The 20,729-nt window shown below is 29.9% G+C and overlaps 2 protein-coding genes, 2 non-coding genes and 1 pseudogene across 5 annotated transcripts; 3 read left to right on the top strand and 2 right to left on the bottom strand.

The window, feature by feature from the left end:
* Positions 1 to 3,818: 3,818 nt before the first annotated feature.
* Fic (FIC domain protein adenylyltransferase) lies at positions 3,819 to 7,353 on the top strand. Its single transcript, XM_065501598.1, has 5 exons — positions 3,819 to 4,625; positions 4,692 to 5,038; positions 5,095 to 5,298; positions 6,161 to 6,298; positions 6,363 to 7,353. Exons 1-5 carry the CDS (start codon positions 4,047 to 4,049, stop codon positions 6,706 to 6,708), a joined length of 1,614 nt encoding a protein of 537 aa, XP_065357670.1. The 5' UTR covers positions 3,819 to 4,046; the 3' UTR covers positions 6,709 to 7,353.
* On the top strand, positions 6,937 to 9,312 carry LOC135950845 (peroxisomal acyl-coenzyme A oxidase 3-like; annotated as a pseudogene).
* A 513-nt stretch (positions 9,313 to 9,825) lies between these two features.
* Positions 9,826 to 19,471, bottom strand: Acox3 (Acyl-CoA oxidase 3). 2 transcript variants are annotated; one of them, XM_065501244.1, is made up of 6 exons: positions 19,316 to 19,471; positions 18,903 to 19,071; positions 13,031 to 13,659; positions 12,213 to 12,961; positions 10,523 to 10,965; positions 9,826 to 10,464 (listed from the first exon to the last, which is right to left on the bottom strand). In XM_065501244.1, exons 1-6 carry the CDS (start codon positions 19,339 to 19,341, stop codon positions 10,354 to 10,356), a joined length of 2,127 nt encoding a protein of 708 aa, XP_065357316.1. In that variant the 5' UTR covers positions 19,342 to 19,471; the 3' UTR covers positions 9,826 to 10,353. The 2 variants fall into 2 exon arrangements, with proteins under 2 accessions (XP_065357316.1, XP_065357315.1); XM_065501243.1 differs by lacking the exon at positions 19,316 to 19,471 and having other exon boundaries at positions 18,903 to 19,160.
* On the bottom strand, positions 14,792 to 14,988 carry LOC135952752 (U2 spliceosomal RNA). The gene has a single exon (XR_010576116.1). It is a non-coding gene; the product is annotated as a U2 spliceosomal RNA (small nuclear RNA).
* LOC135952767 (U5 spliceosomal RNA) lies at positions 15,986 to 16,111 on the top strand. The gene has a single exon (XR_010576129.1). It is a non-coding gene; the product is annotated as a U5 spliceosomal RNA (small nuclear RNA).
* Positions 19,472 to 20,729: the final 1,258 nt, after the last annotated feature.

Here is a 20,729-nt window from a genome sequence, read left to right as displayed (position 1 = left end):
ACAAAATTTTCAGAAAAACAAAATATAACTGTAAATAAGTGAAAGCCAAACCTAAACATGAAGAAGAAGAAAACCATGAGAGCAAAAACAAAATATGAAGAAGAAGAAAACCAAAATTTAACGGTAAATTAATGAGTGTCATATAAGGAAAACCAGTGGAGTCAACTTAGCGTGTTTGGTTTTAATAATTTAGTATTTAAAATGATTTATAAATTAAATGAAACATACTTTGGTTAAAAACAGAATTCATTTTCAATAATTAACAATTATTCATAAACATTTGGCAATTCAATTGTAAATATTCTTTTTCTTTGTAGCACTTTTCATCTCAATCATATACTACCTTTAAATTTCTTATAGTTCACAAATATACGTAATAAGGAGTGAGATCGAAAAATTCTTAACATACATATTTGTTTATAAAAAAGAAACCACTAAACTTACAGCTTTAATTTTTTTTTTATTTGATTGAAATTATTATTACAATTTACAAAAAAAATTATTTTTATAGTTTTAATCACTAGTGATGAAATTTTGAACCTTTTTCGGAAACCCTTCCATTAACGTTTTTATAGTGCTTTCTGTCACTTTGCTCGAACATGTAGTCCATCTCCGTTTAAAATCTACCACACTTTTGGACACCTTTTTTGTACTCTTCAATTCTCTTTTAACAAGAGCCCAATATCTCTCCACTGGCCTTAGCTCCGGGCAGTTTGGAGGATTTGCCTCTCTTGGTACAAATACCACATTATTGTTCTTGTACCACTCAAGGGCTTGTTTGCCATAGTGACAGGATGCCAAGTCAGGCCAAAAATAAGTGGACACATTATGAAGTCTTATGAATGGAAGCAGCCTTTTTTGTAAACATTCCTTGATGTAAATTTCGGTATTTATAGAGCCCGTTGTAACAAATGAGTGGCTTCTTTTGCCGCAACTGCATATTGCTTGCCATACCAAGAACTTTCTGGGAAATTTTGTCTGCTTTTGGGTCCTAAACTTTTCTTCAACATTCCCTCGAGCATCAGCAACATAAAATTTTTGACCTGGAAGTTGCGAAAAATCTGCCAGAACATACGTTTCGTCATCCATTATGCAGCAAGAATATTTTTTTATAAAACTTGACTTCAATTTCCGTGCTCTGTTTTTGGCCTCTAAATTTTTAGTAGCGTTCCTGTCAGGAACTTTTTGAGCCTTGTATGTTTTTAAACCTGCATTAGCTTTAACTTTTCGTACCAAATAGTCCGAGCACTGAGCTAACCGGGCTGCTTTCCTACCGGATGTGTTGGGAGCTCTTTTGAAAATGCGTTCTATTTTTTTGGCTTTAGAAACATCATGTGGACCATTCCTTCTACCTGAACCAGGTTTTCTATCAACTGACAAGTTCTCCCGGTACTGTTTAATAACATTGGAAACAGTTTGACGGCAGACCTTTGTATGCTTGGCCAACTTTTTGTAAGACCAAGTTGGGTTTTGTTGAAAATATTTAATAATTTCAGTACGCACTTTTTTCTGGTCACTCATTTTAATCAGATTAACAAAAAAATTAATATAATTGACATTACACATAATAACTGACATGTTTTTCAAAGGTAACTTGATCAAAAAAAAATTCAAATAATACTTGGGTTAAAAAATGTAATGAAAAACGTGTGTTAAGAATTTTTCGATCTCACTCCTTAGTTCTAAAATTAAACAACGTAATTGTTATTCAAACGGATTTTACAAATGAAAACAAAAAGCGGCAATAAAAACAAATAAACTTAATCAAACAAATAGTGTAGAAGAAACAAAAAAAACAAAGTGACGGTTTCATTTACTATAAACAAGTTCGGACGGCCAACATATAACAGTGACGTTTTTCAAAAAAAAAAACACATCATGGGTTTTAACAAACAAAAATAGTAACCCGTTCACATTAGGGTGCGTCATAAACCTGAGTCTTAACTACCTTCTCTATGCTCTTAGAAATTGTATATAATTTAAGGTCATCAATGTTTAATACTTGTTTAAAAATAATATTTATTTCATTTATTTATTATTCATACTCATGTTCTTTGCAAATTATATTTTTGTATCAAAACAAATGCTGTTTCATTCATTAAATTTAACAGCAGTCCCCCAAATTATATTTTTTTTGTTTAAATCAGTTAAAATTTGTCTGTACAACCAACCGGCTTGTGATTCATTTGAATTTTGGTTTAAATTCTATAACATTTAATTTAATGTTTGATAAATCTTTAGATCATTAGACCTGTTTTCTAAATTTATTATTTGTATAAATTCTTTTGAAAGACGTGATAATATTATTAGTAGTCAGTTTAATTGTGGCAAAAAATCCAGAATATTATAAAAATTAACACAAATTTTTTTTTGGTTTTATATTAAAACTGAGATCATTCTATTAACATTTTTTATAGATAATTCTATGTATTTAGATGGCGATGTGATTGATAGATTAAATGTGAAATAATAAAATCACATAGAATTTATTAAGTCACATTAAAATTCAAATTAATAAAGTGACATTAGATGTTTAAATATATCGTTGTTACTTACATTGTAAATATTTTAAAATTCTTCTCATAAGTATAAACAAAATTATTTTTAAGTCTTAAGAAGTTGCTTATGGAAAAACTGTTCGTTTCTTTATATTTCTTTATGATAAAATTTCCATAAAAAACCGAAAAACATTAATTTTTTGTAATGCTGCTTAAAGCAACAAGATGGCATCACTGTTTTTGGTTACATTTTCTTTAAAATACCGTTATTTTTTGTTTTGATGGTATCAATATTGCCATATTGCAAATATGTGCAAAAAAAATTATAGAAACAAGCGAAAAGTAGGCTTATATCTCTGGAATTCGAGCACATACAGAGTAGTACTATACGTTAAAGCTTAATGTCTTGGTATTATCATTATCTAGATATTAGTTATAGGGGGTTTTCAAGATTTTTCATATTTTATTCATAAAAGTATTTTTTCTGAAAATGGCCCATTGCCGAACCTAATTTCTAAGTTGAAAAGGCCTTTGAAATGCTTTTCATATTTCAGTTTTCAAATACATGATATTTTACCAATTATTACAGTGGTTGCCAATACATTTATTTGGAAACTTTTCAAATATTCAAATTTTATATAGGTCAAAGTGGTGAAAACTAATGTTGGTTAAAAAAAATTGATGCAAAAAAAATTATGAAAAAAATTGGAATAAAATTGAAAAATTGATGTTGGCTTATATCTCAGCCTTTTATGTGAAAATTTTCTCAATTTTAAATAGCAACTATGGAAATTTACTAAATTTTTAAAAAATCTATTTACGGAATATAGTTTTCAAAAAAAGTTTCCATTATATTGCCATCCACTGTATATTTTTCATATTATTGTTTTCAAATTTGATTTATAGAACATTTTACTTATCCCTACTTCTATTTTTGATCTTTCAAAAAGCCTGCGTTTCATTTTATTTTGTATAAAGTAAAGAATTTATACTTTTTTGAGAATAAAACGCATACAATTAATGTAAACTACATTCTAAAGGTGATTGTTAAGTAAATAATACATAAATGTTACTAAAATAACGTTTTCTTTAATTAAATTAAAAAAATTACCCGTTATTTTTTTTTTCTAACCAGCTGGCATCTCTGTGTTATCGACTACATGTTCATTTAATAATACCATCCCTAAGCAACAACAACAAGTACAATGATAACAAAACACAGCTGTTTTGTAAAAAAATATTTTCTCTCTCTTTCTCACCCACTATCAAAACAAACACACACACTTTCTATGCCAGCAGCAAATAATACACGTCAGTTTTGTTGTAAATACCACAACCAAATTTATAAAATTTTTGCAAAATATTAAAAAATTCCCATTAATATGGATAAAATTAAAAAACTGCAATAACAACCTAAGGATATAATAAAAACTCAAGTAATTTAAAGTTATAATAAGCAGACAATGCCGGTTTAAAAGGAATACAACAAAAAAACTTAATAGGAATTTTGTAAACAAATACGGAAGTGGAATTTAAATTACAGCCAACATGACAAAGCAACGTAGACACTCTCATCGAGACACCACCAGCAAAGAAGCAAACAATATAGCTTTTGACAAACGCCCCTCTTATGCCAGGGAAATGAATGCTTTCCTTATAAAAGAGCCCAAAAAGGAGCTGGTTTTAAAATTATCCTATTACCATTTGGTATTCTTTCTATCGGGCATATTGGCTATTTGTGTGTACTATCATTATCCCTGGTATCAGGGTAATAATAGACAATTGCAGCATTTACCCGCTGATCATTATCTACAAATTAGAGATGATTTTGCTATATATGCTGATGTGATACAGAAGGATCAACAGCAGGCTTTAAAGGAATTTTATGGGGAAAGTGGTGCTGCAGTCGCCAATTTACCCAAGGAAGATACCAATGTTAAGGAGGCTTTGGGCTCTTTGAAACTAGCTATGGATATGTATAAGGCCGGTAAGTTGGATAAGGCTCAGAAATTATTTGAACATGCTTTCGCTTTGGCCCCTAAACATCCGGAGGTGCTGTTGCGTTATGGAGAATATTTGGAACATTCGCAGAGGAATGTTGTGCTGGCAGATCAATATTATTTTCAGGTGAGAAAAGGCAATAACCTCTCAAAATTTATTTTTTAAAGTATACTTTTGCTGTTTTTCCTTCAGGCTCTTACCATAAATCCCAGTTATTCTGAAGCTTTGGCTAATCGCCAGCGTACTGCCGGCATAGTGCAAACTATAGACGAAAGACGTTTAATGGAGTTAGATCGTAAACGTGATGCCCTTTCTGGTATACATGAATCAAATGCGGCCTTGAGGAGAGCTAAAAAAGAGGCATATTTCCAGCACATCTATCATTCGGTAGGCATAGAAGGCAATACCATGACTTTGGCCCAGACAAGATCCATATTGGAAACTCGCACTGCTGTCGATGGCAAGTCCATAGATGAACATAATGAAATTTTGGGTTTAGATTTGGCCATGAAATATATCAATGCCAGTTTGGTGAATAAGTAAGGGGATAAAAGAGTCATGCAAATTAAAATTTAACGATATTTTTTATTTTTAGAATGGAAATTACTTTGAAAGATATTTTGGATATACATCGTCGTGTTTTGGGTCATGTGGATCCTATAGAAGGTGGTGAATTTCGCCGTACTCAGGTTTATGTGGGCGGTCATGTGCCGCCAGGACCCGGAGATTTGTCTATACTAATGAGACATTTTGAAAATTGGCTAAATTCGGATCAGGTGTTGTCACTGCATCCCATAAAGTGAGTTATAATCATCTCCTAAAAAGCCTTTTTTAGATAAAAACTTTTTTTATGGTAATCATCAGTTTTTTTCATAAAAAAAGTGAAATAAAGGCTTTTTCAAACCAAAAGTAAAAAAAAACTTTTTTGATAAAAACAAAAATTAAAACAGATTGGTAGAAGAAAAATAGCTTTTCTGATAAAAAGTTAAAAAATCTTTTTTAATAAAAAGTTTAAAAAAAGCTATTTTGATAAAGAGTTTTAAAAAAGCTTTTTTGATAAAAAGTTTTCAAAAAAACTTTTTTTTGATAAAAAGATTAAAAAAGCTTTTTCGATAAAAAGTTAAAAAAAGATTTTTTGATAAAAAGTTCTAGAAAAAGCTAAAAATATTTAGTTTTTTTAAAAAAAAACTTTTTTTTTGATAAAAAGTTTAAAATAAAGCTTTTTTGATAAAAAGTTTTAAAAAAATCTTTTTCTATAAAAAGTTAAAAATAGATTTTTTGATAAAAAGTTAAAAAAAAGTTCTAGAAAAAGCTAAAAATATTTAGTTTTTTTTAAGAAAAAAGTTTTAAAAATTGCTTTTTTGACAAAAAGTTTTAAAAGAACCTTTTTTAATAAAAAGTTTTAAAAAAAGCTTTTTTGATAAAAAAAAATTGTTTTTAGTAAAACAAAAGTTTATGTGAAAATTTTAAAAAAGCTTTTTCAAAAAATGTTTTAAAGTTTCAACTTTTTTGAAAAAGCTTTTTAAAGAAAGCTTTTTCTGATAAAAGTATTAAAAAAGCTTTTTCTGATAAAAGTTTTAAAAAAGCTTTTTCTGAAAAAAAAATTAATTTTCTTTTCTGAAAAAAGCTTTAAATGGAATATTTATTATTTTCTCAATTAGACATGCGGCTTTGGCTCATTATAAATTGGTACACATACATCCCTTTATTGATGGCAATGGCAGGACATCTAGATTATTAATGAATACTTTACTAATGAGGGCTGGTTATCCTCCCGTCATAATACCAAAGCAGCAGAGGTATGTTTTATTTATTTTCTTTAAAACAGAGAATTAACTTAATGTATTTTTTTTTTGCTTACAGGCACAAATACTATCAATATCTGCAACTGGCTAACGATGGTGATATACGACCCTTTGTGCGTTTCATAGCAGATTGTACAGAAAAGACTTTAGATTTGTATCTATGGGCCACCAGCGATTTGCCCCAACAAATACCCATGCTGGAACAAACTGAGCACACTTTAGCCAATATAGAGAAATTAGTAACACCAACTAGCACTAGCACAACACAAACGCACACAAACTCTCCCAGTACAGCAGCATCTTCCACTACTTCTGCTTCTACTTCTTCTATAAAAGATGGTGATATTGTTATAGAAGCCCAAGACTATTTTGCCCCTGAGTCTGGTTCCGGAGAAATTTCCTAGCATTGGTTTTATCCTAAAGAACTCTTACAAAATATATTAATAATACTTTTAGGAATCACAACTTTAATTTTCTGTGTAATATACTGGCTACTTTTAGGGATTTTAACCAATTTTCTTTAAAAACTAAAAGTAGATAGTTTCTTTAATTTATTTCTTTTATTGTTTTAACCTATTTCAAAAACTGGGTGCTTTAAATTTAAATGTTGTTGTTTTCCTTAAATATTATGTATGACTGTGATTATTATTTTTTTAAAAATTAATTAAACTAAAAACCTTAACAATTAAAGAATTGTGTGTAACATAGTAAAACTGTAAATAGCCAACTTGTTAAACCAAATATTTAAGTAACAAACAAACCAATTTAATAACATACTAATTTAGTTATTTATTTAAAAAAAAAGTAAAGAAAATAAGAAGTAACAAAAGTAAAAATATTAAAAACAAACTTCTTTATAAGTTATCAACAAATATCACTATTGTATCCCCCAAAATTAATATTAATTTATTTGAACAATTTTATATGTAACAAGCCAAAAAGAAACTTTTTAATTTTATTAATAAAGTTAATGGAAATTTATTAAAATTTAAGAAGAAAAAAACTTACAAAAACCTTTTTTATAAATAAAGATTGAAATTCTCAAACAATTGTTGTAGTAGTTTTTATTTTATTACTAAAGAAATCTGGAAATTAATAAATTTTCCCAAAATTTTAAAGATTTGTAAATTTTTTTACAATTTTCAATTGAAAATTGAAATCACTTATGATAATAAAACCCAATAATAGATCAAACATCTAACGGAGTTTGAATCCGCCAAATATTGGGTGGGTAATTTGGGTTAAACTTGTACTCCTACTGTAGTTTATGCTCAGTTGTATTTGCCTGATGATAAATATGTGGAATTAAGTGCTTTCTTGGTGCCCATAAGGGAGGATCGTATATTGTTGGCTTTACCTGGTGTCGTAGTGGATGATCTGGGTGAAAAGGTGGGCTTGAATGGCATTGATAATGGGTTAGTTTTGTGGGTTTATAATCTAACATGAAGATTTAAAATTTTTTTTTTAAATTTTTATATTTCTGATTTGTTAGTTAAATAAACCGCATACCCAAAGAGAATACCTTGTCCAAGACTGGTGACATCGATGAACAGGACAACTACAGCAGCCCCATTAAGGATAATCGCAAACGTTTGGGTGCCTCTTTAAGTGCTTTATCCTTAGGTCGTGTTAACATTTGCAATTTAGGTTATGTGGCCCTTAGAAAAGCCATGGTTATAGCCACATGTTATTCAGCTAACCGCCGTCAATTCGGCAATGATGAGACTGCCGAAGAATGTCCTGTTATTGAGTACCAATCCCAGCAATATCGTCTCTTCCTATCATTTGGCCACTACCTATGCCAGGCGCATTTTCAGCATGTGGTTGGGTGTCAAAAACGTTGATATGACCACACGCTCTATGATGGGTGAGGATACCTCTGACGTGGGCATCGAATTGCATGCTCTCTCCTTGGCCGTTAAACCCATATGCACCTGGGTGGCCCGTGAAGCCTGCAGTGGTCATGGTTACTTGAAATCGAACGGCATTGACGATTTGCGTAATGACAATGATGGTAATTGTATTTATGAGGGTGAAAATAACACTTTAATACGACAGGCTTCCAATTGGTTGGTTAGTTAGTTTGACACGTGCCCGCTCTAAATTTGATGTTATTTCACCCTTGGATTCGGTCATTGTCTTAAAGGATATGGATCTGATTTTAAAACAAAAGGTTGAAGAGAAAACACCACAGGAAGCCGCTTGTCCTCATATTAATTCTTTGTTTGCAAGTGAAAATAATTTTAAGTTTGTAAGGGAAATTTTGAGGTTATGTTGGATTTGTATTTAATGACAGTTTTTAACGAAATTTTTGGATAGTTATTACGAATTTTCATTGGAACATCATCTCTTAAAATATGAATAATTTTTAATAGTTAATGAATAGTAATGGGTTTTCATTACCGAACAAAACTTTTGTTTAAATTTAATTTTGTGAAAAAATGTTGAGGTTATGCTAAAGTTTTCAATGGAAAATTTATTGTTGTTGACAAAACAAGTAATTTTCTTTCGAACCTTTAAGTTTCTTCAAAGATCAAGTTATTTTTAAACGAAATTCTAAGATTCTTTCAAAAAGTATGAAATTTTTATGGAAAGTCTATGAATCCTTTGAACAGTAAACATTTTGTAAAGAAAATCCATAATTCTTTAAAAGAGCAATTACTATTGCATAGAAAAAATAATTTTCTTTTCATTATCATTTGGTTGGTGGATTTTTTAAAGATTGTACGGAATCGCTGGTTTTTATTTGTGATTTTTTTATTAAAAATGTCTGACTTCCAGGTTTACTTAAGGCTCTTAGCTTGCTGATGGTCTACCAATTGGATGCCACTGTCGAACGTGTAGAGGCCCTTAAGCGTCAAGGTCTTGATGCCTTTGAGACCCGCAACAACATGCAAGTCTTCAATGTCTAGCCATTGGCTCTTATCTATGGCGAACGTTGTATCTACTATGTCTTCTATAAATTGGTGATGAACTTGCCACAGTCTAATGAAAAGAATGTTCCTTGAGAAAGGCCGTAATAACATTTGTAATTTAACTAATGTGGTCCTTAGTAAAGACATATAACCACACATTAGTCAGCTAACCGCCGCCAATTCGGCCCTGATGAGACTGCCGAAGAATGGCCTGTTATTGAATATCAATCATAGCAATATTGTCTATTTGGTCCCCGCCTACTATGCCAACTGGTTCTATAATTTAAAACGTAGCCTCTCTAAATTTGATGATATTTCCGCCTTGGAGTCGGTGACTTCCTTAAAGGATTTGGGTCAGATTTTAAAACAAATGGGTGAAGAGAAAATACTCATTAGTCAGGCTATTCTCATAGTAAGTGGGATTGTTTGATAGTGAAAACTATTTTAAGTTTGTAACTGAAATTTTGAAGTTAAACTGTTCTCTTATAGAGCATGCAATTTTCTATAGAGCATCAACCTGAAAATTTCTATAAAATTTCTTTAAAATACTTCCTTAAATCCTAATTTAGAACCCAGAATAGCAAAATAATAGAAACACAGTACATATTATAATTGTAAAAAAATTGTTTTATTTCTAAGTTTTGTTTTGTATTTGTACACTAAATAAAAAATATACTTATCAACTAAAAATTTAAAACAAATTTTGCACAAACACCTCTTAAAAATACAAAATATAAAATTGTGCTCATAAACACATGAAAAAAAAAACTGGACAAATCCTTAACAAGCAAATTTATATAAAAAATTTAACAATAAAACTTATTTGAAACAAAATTTTTTAACGAAAAAATCAATGTTAAATAAGCTGAAACTAATATTTTGTTTATAAATATTAGTTTTAATAGAAAATGAACTAAAATAACTTTTAATTTAATTAATTAAAAAATGAATTATAAAATTGTGTTAATTAGCTCATGTTTTTTGATTTAACTTATTATTCATAATGAAATTAATATTCTAACAAAGATTTATATATATAAAACAAAAATTCCATACTAAATTTGTTTTACAAACCTTTGATTTAATAAAAATTTCATTATGAATAAAAGTGAGTTAGTTTATAATAAGTTTCTTTTACATTTTAGCCTTTGGTATATATTCCTTGTAAGTAACTTCACGCCACCAATCGGGACGTTCAAAGACTCCAGGAGCCGACAAAACAGCACGTTGTAAATGTAAGTAGATCTATAAAAAACAAAAAATCATAAGATCATACAAAGAATATTTTTTTTCACAAACTTACATTGCCATCACTCATGCCCAGTGGAGAATTCAATATAAAATCTGTGGGTGCTATGGCATCCACCAAAGTAATTGCCTCATTCTTCAATACAGGCAATAAATCCAATATGGCCTTTTGATACAGCTCAATTTGTTCGTTATTACGGAAATATCCACCTTGATAGAAAATGCCCACATGTTTTGTAACCAAATGAGCACCATACATACTCAAGAGTTTCTGCAGAACATTCTTTTCATTAGACTGGGGCAAGTTCATCACGAATTTATAGAAGACATAATAGATAGTACGTTCGCCATAGATAAGAGCCAAGGGTTGGGCATTGAAGACTTGCATGTTGTTGCGGGTCTCGAAGGCATCAAGACCTTGACGTTTAAGGGCATCTACACGTTTGACAGTTACATCCAATTGGTAGGCCATCAGCCAGCTAAGAGCCTTAAGTAAACCTGGAAGAGAGAAAAATATTGGTCATTCAAATATATAACAAAGTAAAACCAGCTATTCCCTATAATCTTTAAAAATTCAAATTCAAACAAAATATAAAGAATTCCTATCACAAATATTAAGAAATACTAACTGGGGAAATATTATTTTACCAAAATTTAATTTTTTACTAAAACAAAAAAAATAGTAATCTTTTTTAAACAATTTTATATGTAAATCAACTTTAAAACATGAATACCCAATTGTTTTTGTGAAATACCCAATTAGGAAATTTCTGTTTTTAATTTGGGAATTTAATTTCATTATATTTTATCGTTCAAATCAATGTGTTATTTGTTAAACTGCATTAAAACTTGAATTCCTAAACATTTTTCAAAAAATCCCAATTAGGAGATTTTTATTTTTAGTTTGGGAAATTAATTTTCCTAAGTTTTCTAACTAAAATTGAACTAAATTTCGTTAAACCACTGAAAAACTTGAATTCCCAAATATTTTTATAAAATCCCCAAATAAGAGATTTTTATTTTGCTTTAAGGAATTAAACTTTTCTTTAACAAAATGGAAGTTATAAATAAAAAAATGTTATAACAAGCAAGAACCCGCAATTGCCTATAATTTTTATAATCACCACAGCAAAACATTTAAAAATCCTATTAAAAACTCAAAAAATACCTACTGGGGAAATATTATTTTACCAAAATTTAACTTTTTTTGCTAAAACAAAAATTAAGTAATTTTTTTTAAACAATTTTATATGTAAAACAACTTTAAAACTTGAACTCCCAATTGTTTTTGTAAAATCCCTAATTAGGAGATTTTTATTTTTAATTCGGGAATTTAATTTTCTTAAGTTTTCTAAATAAAATTGAACTGTATTTCGTTAAACCACTGAAAAACTTGAATTCCCAAATATTTTTCAAAAATCCATAAGTAAGAGATTTTTATTTTGCTAAGAATCTCAGAAATTCAATAAAAAAAATATCTTGATCTTTGAAAAAAGCTAAATTTTTTAAAGAAAATTACTTGTTTTGTCAACAACAATAAAACAGCAATTTTAATTAATGAAAATTAAGTAAAAATTCAACATAAGCTCAAAGTTTCCCTTACAAATTTAAAATTTGTCTATATTTTAGACCGGTTCAAATGAAATTTTTTAATAACTATCCTAAAATTTCTTTAAAATATCAAAATTCCTCACAAACTTAAAATCATTTTCACTTGCAAACAAATAATTAAAAATCCCACTTACTATGAGGACAAGCGGCTTCCTGTGGTGTTTTCTCTTCACCCTTTTGTTTCAAAATCTGATCCATATCCTTCAAGAAAGTCACCGAATCCAAGGGGGAAATATCATCAAATTTAGAGCGGGCACGTCTCAAACTAACCAACCAATTGGAAGCCTGTTGTATTAAAGTGTTATTTTCACCCTCATAAGTACAATTGGCATCATTGTCATTACGTAAATCGCCAATGCCGGTCGATTTCAAGTAACCATGACCACCGCAGGCTTCACGGCATTCTTGTATACCGTCACGGGCCGCCCAGGTGCAAATGGGTTTAGCGGCCGAGGAGAGAGCATGCAATTCCATGCCCACGGCAGAGGTATCCTCACCCATCATAGAGCGTGTGGTCATATCAACGTTTTTGATGCCCAACCACATGCTGAAAATGCGCATGGCATAGGTGGTGGCCAAATGGGGGAATAGGCGATATTGCTGGGATTGATATTCAATAACAGGCCATTCTTCGGCAGTCTCGTCAGGACCGAATTGACGGCGGGCAGCCGAATAACGTGTGGCTATAACCATGGCTTTGCTAAGGGCCACATAACCTAAATTGCAAATATTAACACGGCCTGAGGATAAAGCACCCAAAGAGGCACCCAAACGTTTGCGATTATCCTTAATGGGACTGCTGTAGTTGCCCTGTTCATCGATGTCACCAGTCTTGGACAAGAGATTCTCTTTGGGTATGCGGTAATTATTGAACATGACAAATCTGAAATATGAAAATTAAAAAAAATTATTAAAAATTTAGATAGATAGATTATAAACCCACAAAACTCACCCATTATCAATGCCATTCAAGCCCACCTTTTCACCCAAATCACCCACTGTAACACCAGGAAAAGCCAACAATGTACGATCATCTCTTATGGGCACCAAGAAAGCACTCAAACCCACATATTTATCATCGGGCACATACAACTGAGCATAGACCACAGCATGCGTACAAGTCTTACCCAAATTACCCACCCAACATTTGGCAGCCTCAAAGTCCGGTGTATGTATGATAAATTCTTGAGTTTTATTATCATAAGTGGCACGAGTACGCATACCACGAGCATTTGTACCATGAGCAATTTCTGTTAGAGCAAAAGCACCTACAATTTCTCCACGGGCAATTTTGCCGGCATATTTACTCAAACGTTCTGTGCCCAAGGTTAAAATAGTGCTGGGGAACATGCCGTTCGAGAGGGAGTATTTAACGGAAAAACTAAATTCATAGCTGAACATAGCCTGGCCAACGGCCAAAGACAAATGGGGTGTTGCAATGTACTCATTTAAACCGTAGAACTGTTGGCTGTACATCAAATGTTGACGCTTGTTGGCCAACTGCCGTTGACGTTCCAGAGATGGTGTTTCAGGTTCACGTTGGAAGTCGGCATGTTTTTCCATGAAATTCCAAATACGATGCTGAAAAGATGAAATAATCAAAATAAAATAAGATTAAAAGTAATCAAAGTATTCCCTCGCAATTAAAGCAAGACGTTTTCGATAGAAAATTGCTCGCTCTCTCAAAGATACAGGAATATTCTATAGAAAACTGCTTGGTCCATAGGGTAACATAGAGACGAGACGTAATTGTCAAAAACCTAAGTCTGTTGTCAAAAACCTATCTCTGGTTGTTGTATCCGACATATGATTTGTTGTATTTTTGTTTGACAAATCGGAGTGAGTGTCTCGTCTCTATGTATAATTCTCTATGGCTTGGTCTCTTAAAAAGCAAAGTATTTTCTATAGAAAATTGTTCGCTTTTTTTGGATTGATTTTGGCATTTTTTATAGAAAATTGCCTGCTCTATCTAGTAAATATTACATTGTTTAATGGAATATTGTGTGTCAAAGTATAATTTTAATGAGAAATAATAATAATAAATAGTAAATTTTTACTAGTGCACCAAAGTCATGGAAATATAGCAAAGTTATGGCATAATTAGTGTTTTTAATTTACCGACCTTTTTTGATTCCCGGGAAATTTATTTCTATATTCCCGGGTACCCAGCTATTCCGAAATACATATATAATGATACTGTAAATTAGGAATATTATAGCCAAATTTCATATAAAAACTTTATGTTATATCTCTAAAATCTTAATCCTTAATTAAAAAATGTCAGCCTTTCATTCCATAAATCCACTCCTAATTTATTTTTTTAGATTCATTTCAAAGCCTTTGTTTACTTAATTAATTTTAAGTTAACAAAATTTATTCAAACTTTGTTGAATCAAATCAATTACAAAATTAATTGAAAAAATTTCTTAAACCTTTTTGTACTAGATTTTAATTGAAGAAAAATTTAATCATTCAATAAATTTTTGAAGCTATTTTGTTATGGATTTGAAGAAGAAATTAGAATGATTCTAAAAATCGCGGGAATCGGGCAGTGAAAAAATGGCAAAATTCCCGGGATAAAAAATAATTTACACAGCAAAAACTTCAAAATCGAGAAACCCGCTTAAAAAAGATCTAAAAACTAATTTTATCATCTAAAACAATACTTATATTATTTCTTCTTTTCATTTTATATAATTTTGAAATTGATTATTTAATTTGGGCCGAAATCCCGGCGGTACTGCAATACCGGGCCAACCCGCGACAGAGGTGGAGCAAGCCCCTAAACACTCCGTCTATTTCCAAAAATCAGTTTAACATTTGTTGTCCTCCGATGGAGGATCTATCAGATGTTAAGCTGATAAGAACAGATACTACACTTTGATCTTAGCCATAAGGCCGAGAAGCGATAACTAAACACAACCAAAACTAAACTACTTATCTACGAACTAATATTAACTCAATGAGAATTATAATGAACACAAAAAAAGATACAACGCTAAAAACATTACAGAACAATGTTAAAGAACATACAAAAAAAGAAAACAACCACCATTTATTAACGCTATGACGTCTACCTACTTGTTGCTGTTTTTGTTGTCATCCCCTTTTACAAACGTCTACTAAAATAAACATTTCTTTTTTTTAACATTTGCTTTATATTGACATTCGCATTTTGCGGATATTTAGTGAGAGTTTAGTTGCATGTGTTTAGTAATAGTGTTAGGGGATTTATTGATGAAATTTGTATAAATAAAATTGCCATTTATTAACAATTTATTTTAAGTTTGTAATTGAAATGTTTGTTATTTTCTAGGCTCAATATTTAGGAGTTTGCTTAATCTAATCAGTTTAAAATAAACTCATAGTATTACAGATATTATTAACTAATTTAGTGTTTAAAATTGTACAAAGTTCAAAGCTAATTATTAAAACAAAAATTAACAAACCCCTACATAGAACAATGTTTAATTAAAATAAATATGGACAATGTAATTAAAATACTATTTCCGTTCCCATTTTGGGAAAATAAATTAATTCTTGAATTAGTTGGTCAAAATAGCTCAACAATTGTTAGTGTGTCTCAATCTTAGGGGCTTATTTTGTAAATCACTTCACCTCATATTCATAAATTTTAGTTTTCTTCCAATAATTGTTTGGGAATACTTTCAGTGTTAAAAATTCTTATAATTCTCCCAAATTCCCCCACTTCTTTTATAGAAACCCTATTTAACTACCCTTTAAAATCTGTCGTCAACTACCTACTACATCTTTAATTATCTTGTGTTTGCATGTGTTTTTATTTAACACTGCATTAAATTGTGGCTTTTGTAAACAAAATTTCTTATAATTCTCATTTAGTTTGTATTAAATTGTGTATATGAGTTAAATTTTTTGGTTGTTAAAATTACTCTGGCTTCTCTTCAGTTGTCGAATAAATCTTTCGCCTTTTACTAAAGATTTCCGTGGAGAGGAGCACTCTAATGAGTCTAAAATAAATTTTTTGTAAAGCCTGATTTCCCATTACGGATTTCGGGCGGTAAATAATAAATTTCATGTTTTTAATTAAAACCAGCTTACTTCTTGTAGAAGATGAAGTGGTGTTTCCAGATGCTTGAGAAAATAGTATTTTTTTAAAAGCAGGAAATAATTAAAATTTTTGTTTGTTTTAGAAGATTTTTCGATATTTTGAATCGATTTTCCGAATAAATTGAATGTCAAATTAAAATTGTTTATTTTATGGGAAGATGGGGAAAATAGTATTTTTAAAAGCAAAAATAATAATTTAAAGTTTTTATTTAAAATTGATTTTTAATTGAATATCTTCTTCCATTTTGTGGTTAAATTAAAATTGTTTATCGATTTTCCGAAACAAATTTATTTGTTTATTTAATTAACATCTACTAATTTAGCTCAAAGTCCAAAACGTTTCAAATTATTTTTCCTGGTACAGACTTTGTCCCCATGACGTGTTCTAATTGCTTATACTAAGTCAATGAACTTGGGAGTATATTAAATAATGTATTTAAATTTATTTTGTTTAAACAACGAATCGTTTAATACACAAGTTTGTGAGTTCTATTTCATGCTGTGCAAGTAGCAGTTTTAACACTAATAAAACCGCTGGTACATTAAATGGTTAATCAGTTTTTATTTATAAATTGTTTAAGTTCATGTTCAATTTAATATTACCGCTAAAATAACATTTGACAACAAATAAAATTTATAAATTTCTGTCGGTTAGGCCATGACACAAACTGATATCTTTCAGTTTGATATTAATATTTTATCTTAAAATGATTTATTTAAGTTTGTAAATCCCACAAATCAGATAGACCCTATTTTCGTTTTTGCCGAACCACCTCATCTTAAATTGATAAGAAATCACTTTTTATTTTGAGATATTGAAGAAGGAATTGTTTTTAAAAACTCATTGGTTATATCAGAAACTATAATTCAAATCCTAAACTGTCTTAAAATAATGTAGTAGTAAGCAAATAGTTAAATATACTGCAAAACTATTTTCTCACTCTATGGCCAGTGCTATTAGCCGATGTTTATCTATCGGTATTGAAATATACAAAGCAATTAACACCGCAGAAATCTTTGATTTGGTAAACGATTGGTTAGATTTAAATAATTCGATACTATGAAAAACAAATTGATGTTCAAGATAATGTACTTTATAGGATGACTGCACTAATAAGTCAAATAATTATACCTGGAAAAAGTCGATTATAAAATTCCTAAAATAATTGTACCAATAACTATAAAATATACAATCAATCGAATATTTAATAAGTAGTCGATTAAATCAAGATATCATGGAAAACATTTTTTTGTACCATGAGAGGTAAAGGGGGTTTTGAAGATCAACCAAGTCCCATTCAATTTATAGGTTTGGAAAATATTTACTAGGTAATTGAAATACATATAATAGCCAAGAATAACGAAGTTATTAAAACTGGAAACTCGAAATTTGAGTTCAAATTTTGTTTACAACAAAATGATTCAGAATTGGAAATTATAAGACAGGCTGATAAGTTAACAAGAAGAAACCTTAGAGTATGTAGCTGGTTATATTATTCAAAAGCTTCAACTTACAAATTCTGTGTCAAAAAATAACGAGGAACGCTTCACATGGGTTAACCAAGTTTCTAAAAATACCAAACACATTGTTTTTAAACAACTTAAGAGAGTCTAAAAGTGGACTCAAAATACCACACTTCGTATTCAAACAACTTAAGAGAGTTGGAATAGCAACCGACTCGGTTGCTATTTAAAATCGGCCCACAAATGGCTAAGAAATAATGAAAAATCCGGGAAAACTCGATTTTTGGCCTGCTCAAAATCGGAAAAAATATTTTTTTACCCGAATTTTTTTTTCATCAAACATTTTTTTTACAAAAAAAAAATAATTTTTAAAATTTAAAAAAACTATTTCGAAAAAAAAAAATGTTTCAAAAAATTTTTAAAATCTGTTACCTAAAAATATTAAAAAAAATTATTTTAAAGTAAAATTTGGTGAAGGGAATATAAGATTTGGCACAGCCGAATACGGTTCTCTTACTTGGTTTTTCTGTTTTTTTTTTTCAAATAATTCAGTCAAATAATAAGTAGTTATCTTAGCTTCAATATTACTTGCTAGCTCACTAGGTAAATAAAGTTTTTGTTGGTAATATTTGGTAAAATAACATGTTTTTGAAAACTAAAATTACGGAATAAAGTTTTCAAAAAGGTTCCATTGTATTTTCACTCACTGTATATATTTTCCAAGCTATTAATGGTGCTAAAATTGGAAAAAAAAACAGCTGAGTTTAATTCAAGCCAAACCTTAATTAAGCAAAACAAACACTTTCACATTAGCATTATACTAATAAAATGTGAAAACATTGAAGGTATTTTTAGTGTTAATTAGGTTAGTAAGTAGCTGTCAGATTTCTCGCTCTTCTCTTTAGCTTTATTTTCTTATCATCAATTATCAATATTTTGATAACATTTCCCCTGCTTATCATAATACCCCCTTTCCAAACAAGAATTACACGATTAAAGACAAAAATAAAGTAAAGGTACAAGTACAAGAAATCTAATCAAAAATTCACTTTTTAATTTCCCTTTTTTTGGACTCTTTGTTATACAAATTTGCACTTATACTTTTAGACGATGATAACATGGGTACACTCCCCGCCAGACAAGTGATTAAATACTTTTTTTATACAATTGAACTTGAGACAGCAATAACAAATGGACTTTGTTCTTTTTAAACATTTTGCTTAAACTAAACAATATTTTAAATTTGATTTTTGTAAATTAAGAACACTCACCTTAAGACGTATGTGCTCCTCGCCCTCCAACAATACAATCATACGTTTGTGACAGAAGGAGGATTTTTCACGATACACTTTCAAAGGGCCAGATTTGAAAACAGGAAAAATGCTCTTGTCTTCCAAAATGTTTTGAGACGTTTGCGAATCAACCATATCAGCACCATCACTAGAATTGTAATATTGTTCATACCAGGATTTAAATATATTGGAATTAGACATTTTATATTAATTTAATTCAGTGGAAAATTTCTTTCCAACTTCGAGTTATGCTTTGCTGAAAGACATTCTCTGAATTTTTTTTGTTGACAAGCAAAGTCCGTTTTAAAACTTTATTGCTATCAAAGCTTTTCACTGTTTTATCTTGTTTTTATTTGCTGTTTCTTGGGAAAACGTTAAATGGCAACACTTACATGTCAATTTCATTTAATTGCACCATTTTCCTTTTATTTATATTCGTTGCTTTTGTTTATTGAATAAAAATTACAACTAAATTAACCAACCGACTTGTCCAACAGCTCTAAGAAAACTATGAATTAATTGCTATTAGCTGTTTTTATTAACGTGAAATATTTATTTATACTTTTTTTAAAAGAAAATCTAATCTATTTATTGTTTTAATCGTTTTACTCAATATTAACCGGTAAGCTTTTTTATTGTTGCTTTTCTTTGATTTTAACACGTATGCTTTTTCGAAGAAAATTGATTTGCGAAAATTATCAAAAATTTAGCACATACAGCTGAATTCTATAAATTAAAATGTTTGTTTCCTTGCGCTTACACGTTGTTTAATAGTTTTTTATGTTCAATGTAGAGTTTTTTGTAGTTAAAAATTATTATTCATTCATTGACCTGTTCAGTAGGTTTGTTAAGTTTTGTTTTGTTATTTTTATTCGTTCTTTTGCTCTTCTTCGAACAGCTGTTTAGTTTCTCTTTGTGTTGCTCCCCTTTGTTTTTGTTGTTTTTAATCATTTTGTTCTCTTTGTATTTATTTAACATTGCATTGGTGTTGCCAGATATGTAGGTATTTCGTGTTTATTATTAAATTGAAGGAATAAACTGAAGCAAATTTGTTTTAAAAAGAAAATTTATTACATATTTTATGAGATTTTTGTATTGTAGTTGTTTAAAATTATTATTAACCTTTATGTGTGTGACAAAAAAAAACACCTTCAACAGGGTGACCCGTACCCATATAAAACCTATGGGTACGTACTAGGGATGCCAATCCCGAAATCCCGATCCCGAAAATCCCGGGATTTTTCGGGATCGGGATTTCCCGAATCCCGGGATTTGTGAAAAAGAATCCCGGGATTTTTCGGGATTAACAAATCCCGAAATATTATGAGATTTTTGATATTTTAGGAAGATTTTTGAAGCACCCAAAATACTTAGAAAGCAAAATTTCAGCATATTTATAATACTAATCTCGCTTCAAATCCAAACGCAGCCAGATTTTTTCATTTGAATCAGGGAGCAGCATGCATTTGCATTGACGAAATGTATGTTCAAGTTATTTTCTGAAGGGGACTAGGGGAAAATATAGTCCGATTTCCGCAGTACTCTACAGTATAATTTCAGAGTACTTACAACTTATTTTGTGCAAAATTTTATAAGGATTGCCGCATAATCAAGATATTTATGACTGCTCAAACAATACTCCGGGGGACAATTGTGTGGAGCTAGGGGAAATCATGGACCATTTATTTTAATTTAATGCATTAGTTTTTGATTTGTTATATTTTTACTTAAATATATTAATGAAATCAATAGTTTTTATTGTTGAATTTGATGTTTTTGACGTTTAACTAAAATCCCGAAGTCCCG

Source organism: Calliphora vicina, chromosome 2 (genome assembly GCF_958450345.1).
Source record: "Calliphora vicina chromosome 2, idCalVici1.1, whole genome shotgun sequence".
In the NCBI taxonomy this organism is placed as follows: domain Eukaryota; kingdom Metazoa; phylum Arthropoda; class Insecta; order Diptera; family Calliphoridae; genus Calliphora; species Calliphora vicina.
The sequence above is the reverse complement of the archived record's forward strand: the minus strand, read 5'-3'. Positions and strand labels throughout refer to the sequence as shown.